Below are 10,663 nucleotides of genomic sequence, written 5' to 3' on the forward strand. Positions count from 1 at the left end.
GACCCGCCGCCTCCCGGAAAAGAGCGAGAGAGAGAAAGACAGAGATAAGAAATGTAGAGCGACGCGCCTCTCCCTTGGAGAGGGAGCTTCCGGGTTTCCTCCAGGAGGCTTCTTCCCAAGAGAAAGGCAGCTGTCAATCACAAGAGCTGACTCTCTCCCATCAAAACTGCTGTGCAGCCCTTGAGGGCCTCTAATGTAATACAATATCATACGATGTAATATCATATATTATATAAGACACTAATATAATACCATATCATATGATATGATGTAGTATAATATTCTGGAGGCTGCATAGGGCAGGATGGAGAGGTATATAAATGAAGCTGCTCTTGCTCTTGCTATTATTATCCTATGTACTCATACATTACATTATATTATATTGATATATGATATGATATTATAGAGACTGCTTAGTGCCTTATGAAGCCGTGTATAAATGATGCTGCTATTGCTATCACTAACATTGTAATAATATATTATATTATATTATATTATATTATATTATATTAATACTGGATATATGATAATATTAGTATTAATAATAAGAGTACCCAGTTTAGTGCAGTATGAAGCAATATATAAACGAAGCTGCTATTGCTATTGCTAATATTATAATATATACTCATATATTGTATTATACCATATTATATTCATATATGATATTATATGATAATATTAGTATTAATAAGAGTTCCCAGCTTAGTGTAATATGAAGTGATATATAAACGAAGCTGCTATTGCTATTGCTAATAATATAATATATACCTATATATTATAATATAATATAATAACATTATTAATAATAAATGCACCCAGCTTGTTGGGGGCAATTAGCTTACAATGTATGAAGCAGTATATAAATGAAGCTGCTATTGCTAATATTATAATATATGCTTACATATTATATTATACTAATATTAAAATATTATATTCTATTATCAATAATAATCAGCAATAATAAGCAATCAGCATTCTGTGTCTTAAATGTTTATTTCCCACAGTATAGCTTGAAAGTAACAATAGAGCTGGGCAGAAGTTGATTTTCTTTTGTTTGTTTAGTAATTAAAGCAATCTGATCGAGAACTTCATGCCAAAAACGAATTAATTTGGGGGCCGTCGATCCACATATGGTTCTTCCTCTCTTTTTATGAATTAAAACACTGGATTAGCAAGGCCTTGCCTAATTCAATGGAGAATGCAATGGAAAATGGAGGAAACTCTCCTGAGAGAAGACCTTGAGTCACAGAAAGGTTAAAGTGGGATTGAGTTTAAGAGCAAAATCCAATTAGAGCCAAAGCACAAGTCACTTCTTAATTGCAAAGAAGGAGTCGGACTTGGGGACAAGTCAGGGTCAGGAGTAGCCGCGTCTTATACTAATAGCCTACACATTATAGTGTATACTAGTAGCCTACATTGGCAGCCCATCGACAGGGCAATGCGTGCTCCAGAGAAGGGACTGTGTGGTCCAATATTGCCCCCCAACTCCTGCCAAGGACTTCAACCCATAGGATTTCTCTCCATTGCATTCTTTTGTACATCAGGGATTGCACCTTCAGCCGATCCAATTTGGGGAGGCCCTAGGCACCAACAGAAAGCCTGAGGGCAGGGAACTGTCTAATTAAAAAGATTATATGTACAGCGCTGTGTAAATTTACAGCGCTTTATAAATAAAGGTTAATAATAATAATAATAAAAGCATCAGCAAGTGGCCAGATGTCCACTTCTGGGATCTTTTTAACATTAAATTGCAAAAGAATGGGGGGGGGGCAGTGTGACCTTTTAAGAGTTGAACGGCTGCTCTTAGAAATTTCTGCAAGGATTAATGTAGTTAAAAACAGCCTAAGGACCACACTCTCCCCATCCCTGCTGTGAAAGCCCAAGGCTGCATCTGCACTGCAGAATTAATGCAGTTTGACACCGCTTTAACTGCCATGGCTCTATGCTGGGGAGATATTTAGCCTTCCCTGCCAGAGAGCTCTGGGGCAAACTACAAATCCCAAGGTTTTTCCATCGCATGGAGCCACAAAAGTTAAAAGTGACGTCAAATTGCTTTGTTTCAGCAGCCTTAAACACGACCTAATGGATTCAATTGGCAAGAAAAGAGATTCCCCTTAAATGTCAGGATGAAATGTTTTAGAAATAGCTTTCTAGACTGTTCAGGTCATTTTGAATCTTGATCCTGTCCTCTGGAGTATTAGCTACTCCTCCTAATTTGGTGTCATCTGCAAATTTGTTTAGTGTCGGAATAAATTGCCTGAAAGGGGGGCAGATTGTCCGTCTTCGGAAGTTTTTAAACAGAGGTTGGAAGGACATCTTCCAAGTGATTTAGTTGTGTATTCCTGCATGGCAGGGGTTTGGAGAAGATGACCCTTCCAGCGCTAAAATTTTATGATTCTCTTGTTCTTGTTGATGTTGTTATTATTATTACTATTAAGCTTTATTTATATAGCACTGTAAATTTACACAGCACTGTACATACAATCCATTAAAATAGCTAAACCTGCTTATGGCATACATTCTACAAAAATAATTAGATGTAATACATATTAGTACATGTTAACATTCAATAACATTCAATAAAAGACAACAAATTAAAATAATATCAAGTAACAGTGATCACAGATGGCACAAAACACACACCGTTTGCAAGGAAACGATTTATTATTGTGATCTGTATGTACACACAGGCGTAGTACAAGCAGCCAAGCCCAAATGCTGAGCTGGAACATTGACATTCAGAGTTGAGTACTTCTTTATAACATCACAAATATACCCTACAAGGGAGAGTTATGTTCACCAAATGTTCCCTGAGAGCAGATCAACCAAAAAGTATATGGCTGCTTATGAGTCTCAGCACACAAAAGAGAGAAAAGAATTCAGTTAAAAAGGGATATTCCTTGAAAAAAATTAACAGAAACTGTAGACAAAATGCCTTCCTGGACTTTGACCTTTTTTGCAGCTGGGACAAAATGCTTTTCTTCTTTTAGTGCAAATCCAAGAATTTTCTTGAAAGCTATTAAGATGTGAATCTGGACTAGAGGCGAAAAGGGCCAGAAATCCTTCCATGCTGCAGAATTATAGCACTTTGATTCCACTTTAACTCCCATAGATGCATCCTGAATCCTGGGGTTTGTAATATTAGGAGGAAACAGAACTTTCCAGTTTTGAATTCTAAATATTACGCACACAAATACTACATATTCCAAGATGTCCTAGACTGGAACCATAGCAATTGAAGCAGAATCATAGTGGTATAATTCTGTATTGTGAAAAGGCCCCAGGTCATTCTTTTCTGAGAGACGAAGCTTGAAACAGGGATAAGATGTCAAGGTGTGTGCCTTCATCCAAAGCTCAGAGGTGACTTTTGGGACTACAACTCCCCAATAAAACACCGCAAGCCAGAAAGAAGGATTCTGGGAGGTGTAAAAGAAAGAAATAAAAGTTTTCCTAACTCTGGGTTCATCCCATTATTGCTTCTGCCGAAACAGGTTTTGCAGGATTTCATTCACCAACCTGCCTCATAGACAGTCTGCACAATCTGTCTGGCCGAGGCAACGAAAGGACAAAAAAAGTCCTAAAACAATTTTAATTTTCTTCAAAACAATTAACAGCCTCCTCTGTCTCTCCTTAACCAGGCAGACAACACCTTCTTGGCTGCAGAACTGAAAGTCACAAGCCAGGATGCTTTCTTGCCCAAACTGCAGAAATCTAGAGCATCAGGCAGAAGGAGATACTGCTTCTTTGAAGTCGAAAACATCTGGAGGACCAAAGGTTAGTGAACATTATTAGAACAGGTACCACACCAGATGTGTGTGAACATCACCCTCTTGTCCAGCAGCTTTCAGCTCTCAAGAAATACCTTCTTCACCCCCAGTCCAAAGATGGTCCAAACCTTGGTCAATAGTTCTCAGTCTTTGGTCTCCCAGATGTTTTGGACATTACCTTCCAGAAGGTCTAGCCAGCATGGCCAGTGGCAAGGCATCATGGGAGTTAAAGTCCCAAACAAGTGGAAGACCAAAAGTGGAGGACTATTGACCTAGGTAGATGTTTAATGGCCAATGACACCATTCAGTAAACAGCTGAAAAGCCAAGTGGAAGACCAAAAGTGGAGGACCATTAACCTACATAAAAGTTTAATGACCAATAAAACCATTCAGTTAACAGCTGAAAGGCCAAGTGGAAGACCAAAAATGAAGGACCATTGGCCTAGCCCTAGGTAGACATCTAATGGCCAATAAAAGCATTCAGTCAACAGCTGCAAGGCCAATGAAAGAGGCCCCAGATTTTACAAGAAGTCCTACCATGTCCAGGAAAGAAGGATCATTGTGACGCAAAGCAAAGGAACAGGTTCAAGTAGCTCCGATGCATCAGCCCTTAGAGCATGGAGAGGTTATGTTGTTTTCTTGTTATTATTTTGTTCATAAAGCCTGTGCAATATGCTATGTGCTGCAATAGACTACAACCTGACCTCCTGAGTAGCTAGAGGACTTTGCTACCCATTTGCATGTTTCGTAACACACTGAGCCTTTAAAAGAGCAAGTCAGAACATATACATTTGATTCAGCATTTTCTTGGTGCTTAAAGTGGGGACTTTTGGGTCTCATCCAAAATGCAGACAGCTGTGAGATCTACACAAGTCCGCCCTTCAGCACATCACAACTTGAAAACCAGCTAAGCAGAAGCATGATTTGTTGGTCCATCGTTACCTCCGCTTGTAACTAACATGCAAATGGGATCTGAACGGTGACCCAAATGGTAGAAGCTGACATCAGGATGATGCCTAATTCATTTGTTTCTCAACCGAAAGGCGAAATAGAAATCATTTCTAGTTTATGTAAAATCAAAGGACAACTTGGGCTGCATCCGCAAAGTAGAAATAATCCAGGCTGACATCCCTTTAACTGCCAAGGCTCAATGCAATGGAAGTATGGGAATTATAATCCAAACTGGATTATTTCGGCAGTGCAGATGCAGTTTAGGTTGCCAGCTGTTGATTACCTGAGAGAGTTCATGTGCCTTCAAGAGCTTCCCGGCAGAAACGAAGCGGGAAAAGGATTGTGGCAGCGATAAAGGCACAAGAGTTCTGGCGGAACAAGAGAGTGGCAATCCCCATATTAATTACACCAGAGCATTTTCTGCGTAGCTCACATCAACTTTCCTCACCTCTGCTCTCCTAGAAGGGTTTATGCAGGGGCAATTCATCCAGTGATGCTACACCAAAAACGCCCCACAGCAATGGGATGGATAGGGGAAAGAGGGCCCAACCGTAATCACTGAGGTCCAAATAATGGTTTCAGATGCCACAAGAGCTGCTCCTGAATAAGCCAGAGGTTAACACTAGCGTTGGTCAGTAGCAAGCCATTGGTGGACAAGAGCTTCTTGCGGCATAAGAGGGGAATTTCTGAGGAATGCAGATCAAGCAACACAAGAGCATTTTGGGAGCATTCTAGGACCAGATCCTGGAAATGACAGTCTAGACATCAGGTGCATATACATTGCAGAAATAATGCAGTTTAACACCACCTTAAGCACTGTAGCGCCATCCTATAGAATTGTTACGTCCGGGATGTTTAGTTTTTTACAATGGTCTTTGGCCTTCTCTGCCCAAGAAGGCTGGTGCCTCACAAAATGACAAATCCCAGGATTCAGTAGGATGGAGCCATGGTAGTTAAAGTGGTGTGAAACAGCATTATTTCTCCAGTGTAGACTTCACCCAGCATCAGGGAGGATCCTGGGACACAACCACTGGACTGTGGTTGTCTGTAACACTGCAAACAGTGCTAGGGAGCACCTTTTGGATAACCGTTTTGCCCTTGCGATAACCATCAAAAATGGGTCAACAACTGGAGGGCTCAAAGGCCCAACCTAAGCTTGCAGAGACAGAAAAAACCTGAACTTCCATGTTGGCAGAATTGCAAGCTGTGCATCCAGGAGGGCTGGACTCTGCGGTGCTGGCTCACATTATCTCTTGCTTCTGCCTTGAAATCATCCTCCAGTAAAGTTGCTAAACTGGGGTTGATGGTACAGTACAGTATATCTCTCTGGGGTCACAACTAGGGATGTTTATGGATTCTGCAATATACCTTGGATCCACCTTGGTCTCAGCAAAGAGACTCTGGGTCATGCCCTGCTTTGAGCCAAGCCTTCTAGGATTTTGCATTGGACTCTTGTTTTAAAAGCAAAGTAAATATCCAGACCTCAGTAAGCTGCGGGAATAAGAAGAGTTCAGCTGGTGAAAAGAAGACCCAGAGCTCAGAACTGTTGCAAGATAAATGTCAAAATGGAAGGCACGCAAGAAAGAGACTGACAAGGTTTCTGCAGCGCAAATGGCATTTCCCATCTGTTGGGAACTGAAACATGTGAGAAAGTGGATTCATTTCATATCCAGCCTGGTTTTTTTAAAAATAGAGGGGATGGGAAGAAAAAGCCTTCCACCAAGTGAAGATAGACCATGTCAAAGTGTCTCCATGGGTTGGTTGGTTGGTTGGTTGGTTGTTGGATGGGTCCCTAGAAGCCACATGGGGAAAACAGGAGTCACTCCAGTTTATTTCCTCAAGTTCTTCTCAACTTTGTCTGGAAAAGAGAAAGAGAGGAGAGTCAAATCCTACAGCGGCCAATTTGAAATGATATCTAGGAATAACTTATCTAGGAAACTCTGCCAAGAAAACCCCATGATAGGTCTGCCTGAGGGCTGCCATAAGTCGGAAACAACTTGAGGACACACAACAACAATAAACAAAAAGTCAGGCTGGTGTCCAGTTTCCTCATAAAAGGATTTTATTCTGTATGAGACACCTTTTATGGCAGCTCATGCAAAGAAACTTGCCAAACGTGAAATTACATCCCATCTTCCACTCAAGTGCCAACTTGGGCTTGCAGAATTGCCTAGAATTGCCATGTCTCAAAATCATCTGCTCTGTTTCAAAACATGATGGCATCTAACCAGAAGAGAATTTTTGCAAGTCAGAGAAAAAGAAAGCCTGATTTCGACTCACCTTTTGGGACAAATTTGAGAGAGCTGCTGAATATTCAGAAGCGAGACTGACCCTTTTGGGGGCCATCGTTGATGAATTCGTGACCCAAACCGTTGCCACATTTGCCGCACAAGACCTAGAAGGAAAGTGCACAACGGTGAGAGAGCATCTTCTGAAATCTCTTGCACAATTGTTGCTTCTGCACTAGGACCTTTTAGCAATGCTGATCTATAACACACACACACACACACACACACACATATATTCAGAAGTAAATTTCATTCTCCCAAGAGCTTCTGCATCTTTAATTAGAAGCTTCCCATTTGCAGCTTCTGTATCTAATTCCAGAAAGGGGAGTCTTTCACCCTCCAGATGTTTTAGACTACATCTCCCATTTATCCTACCTAATGTAGTCAATGTCAAGTGATTGTGGAAGTTGCAACCCAAAATATCCGGCAGCCCAAAAGTTCTGCATCCTGGGTCCAATTGCTTCCTATTTAATGTGCCACAGTTTTTCCAATGAATCCCCCTTTAAACTGGTTGTCTCTTTTCCCCTTTAATTATGCCATGACTTCAGTTATGGATTTCTTCTCATTCTTTGAATTTTGATGCAAAGGTGGAAGCTTCTAATTAAAAGCACAGTTGCTCCAGATAAGTCTATTCCAGACAAACTTATAAGAGAGGCTAAAACAAATGAGGTCTTTAAAAAGGGAAAAGGAAAATATTAGAATGCAAAAGGATGGTGACAAGATTGATTTTGAATTCCCTGCAAAAAGTGTGTGAAATAAGAATGGCGGTTCTAGATTAAACTGTTGTTTGAGAAAGAATTCTGAACAGAGAAGTGCTTGGCCTCAAACTAGCTGGAAATTAAATCCTGGAAGCCTTTCAGCACCAAATATTGAGGTTTAGTGGTTCACTTGTCTCCTCCACAGCAGAAACGGACTTTTAAAAAATAAAACATTAGATCCAATTCATTCCAAAGAGGCCCCCTCTGCACTTACTTTGAAAGCATTTGGGCGCTCTAAGTACTTGGAGATGCTGTCTTCATGGATGGTTTCGGTAAAAGCTGGCCAGGGAGAGGAGTGAGCATATTTGGATTTGCTGGAGAACAGCTCAAAGCCGCACTTGGAGCAAACGTATATTCCTGCAAGGAAAATGTAAGGGGAAGGAGAACAGTGTAAGATCATGGACAGCTTCAATATACTATATGCAGTTCAACTGGCCATTCATGACTCTGGACATTTACCGACTGACCACAGATGGACAGCAAGCATGCCACTGCTGCTGCTGTTGCTGATAATATCTCTTTCTCTCCCATCTTTTCCCTAGTGTTGAGACCCAAGGCAGCTCACAAATTATTCAAACAAGAACAGATTTAAAAACATCCCCCAAACATGGGTTCGTTGTTGTTGCTGTGTGTCTCCAAGCCGCCTCCGGCTTATGGCAACTCTAAGGCTTGGGGTTTTCTTGGCAAGATTTGTTCTCAGAATCCCCCAAAGAGTTACTTTTCAAAACTGGGCTGCCACCTTTCTCCAAAGCGGGAGACTTTGGGTGAATGAACCACTACAGTTCCCTTGCGGATGTAGAGAAATGACAGAATAAAAGAGAAAGTAAAAGTGAACAGCCTAGGTTGCAAAATCCGTCTTTCCTCCCTTTGCAGGTTTTGGACTCTGCTTTCCTGTTAGAGGAAGGTGCCTGTTATTTCTAAATCACGAGGGGTCCAGGAAGATTCGCACACAGCCCCACTCATAAAGGGAGTGGATGGACCTTCCCTGGAAATCTCCTCTCAGTACAGATATTAATCCTACATAGGCTCTTCTATCCCATCTGAAAGTGTCTAAACACCTCCAAGGCACCAGATCCCCTATGATAATAGGGGCTAAGTAGGGTCAGCGCTAGATGGTCCTTGGATGGGAGACCACCAACAAAGACCACACAATATTTCAGAGGAAGGAACTGGCAAAACCACCCCTGAGGATTCCTGGCCTAAGAAGACCCTGTGAAAATCAATGGGTTGACATAAACTGACAGGCCTCTTGAAGGCACATACGCATATCCCATAGGATAGCCTACAGCTCCTATCCATCCAGATATTGATCCTCTATAGGCTCCTGTATCTCATCTGAGGCTTCCTTGCCTAAGGAAATCCTAGGAAATTCATGGGGTTGCCATAAAACAACAGGCGACTTGAAGGCACAGCTACATAGAATAGGATACCCTACAGTTCCTATCAATCCAGATATTAATCCTATATATCTTACAAGTGCAGATAGCCTAGGAAATTAATGGGGTTGCCATAAATTGCCAGAGGACTTGAAGACACATCCCCTTAGGATAGCCTACAGACCCTACCAATACAGATACTGATCATTTATTCCCCACCAATCCAGCTATTGATCCTCTATATCCCACCCATCCAGATATTGATTCCATTTAAGGTCCTCTATCCCATCTGAGTATTCCTTGCCTAACAAAACTCTAGGAAATTAATGGGGTCTCCATATATCCACAGGCGTCAGTTAATTGGTTTTAGATTGTGAATGATTGTATGGAATGTTTTTTAGATCATTCTGTATTGTTTTTAATTGCTATGGGTGGGTTTTTGTATTGTTGGGATATGGGTTGTTATATTGTCTTTGATGGAGATGTTGTAAACTGCTGTGATCTGCAAGGAATAGCGGTATAGAAATAAAATTCCATTCATTCATTCATAACCGTTCTCTGTAGGATAGCCTACAGATTCTGCCAATCCAGATACTGATCCTCTATATTCTACCAGTTCAGATACTGGTTCTGTATAGGCTATACAGGCACAGATACACCCCTCCCATAGGACTGCTTACAGATCTTACCAATACAGATATTGATCCTATATAGGATCCTTGTCTATACAAGGGGGGGGGGGGGAAAGCAGGCACCCAGCAGCTGCCTCCCCCAACATCCTAAGCAAGTGGATCTCCTGCAAAGAGATATACTAGAGCCCTTGCTCCCCCCTCCCCATGCACAGCAGCTCTGGGCTGGGCTCCATCTCCTCTTACCGGGCTCGAAGTGGCTCTGGAAAGCCTCTCCTCCGGAGAAGAGGCAGAAGGCCATGGCGGGGGCTGGAGCCGGACTAGTCAGTGGCGCAAGTCCGGCTGCTCCTCCTGCTGCTCTTGCCCTTATACAACCGACCCACCGCTGGTCTCCGCCTCCGCCGCCTCCGCGTTGCAGTTCCAGCGAGGACGCCGCCAGGAGGCGCTGCCGGACAACCTGGGAAGCCCAGCGCAGCGCCAGAAGGAACAGTCTGGGACCCGCTTTGGGTTTCAGTCCGAACTCCAGGAGCTGTCCAGCATTGGCTCAGGATGACCAGGCGTCCTCCTTTTCCAGGACACGCCCTACATCTCAATCTTCCCTCCAGGAGGAATTCCAAACTGTCCTCCATTTTGAGCATGCCTAAGAAACCTGAATTTATATTGATATCAAGTGTTTTTAGCTTTCATTTGGTTATGTCCTACACTTTTCTTTCATGCCCTACAGTTTTCGGTGCCTTGGCTCAATGCTAGGGAATTCTGGGATGTGTAGTTTTGTGACATATTTATCCCTCTCTGTCAGAGAGCTCTGGTGCCACAACAAACCACAAATCCCAGGATTCCATAGGATGGTGCCATGGCTGCTAAAACAGCATTAATTTTGCAGTGTGGCCTCAT

General features: G+C 42.2%; 1 protein-coding gene across 1 annotated transcript; it reads right to left on the reverse strand.

The window, feature by feature from the left end:
• Positions 1–2,645: 2,645 nt before the first annotated feature.
• MSRB1 (methionine sulfoxide reductase B1) lies at positions 2,646–10,142 on the reverse strand. Its single transcript, XM_042438354.1, has 4 exons — positions 10,016–10,142; positions 7,979–8,121; positions 6,999–7,113; positions 2,646–6,576 (listed from the first exon to the last, which is right to left on the reverse strand). The coding sequence occupies exons 1-4, from the start codon at positions 10,068–10,070 to the stop codon at positions 6,548–6,550; spliced, it is 342 nt and encodes a 113-aa protein (XP_042294288.1). The 5' UTR covers positions 10,071–10,142; the 3' UTR covers positions 2,646–6,547.
• Positions 10,143–10,663: the final 521 nt, after the last annotated feature.

This window comes from Sceloporus undulatus, chromosome 8 (genome assembly GCF_019175285.1).
Source record: "Sceloporus undulatus isolate JIND9_A2432 ecotype Alabama chromosome 8, SceUnd_v1.1, whole genome shotgun sequence".
Taxonomy (NCBI): Eukaryota; Metazoa; Chordata; class Lepidosauria; order Squamata; family Phrynosomatidae; genus Sceloporus; species Sceloporus undulatus.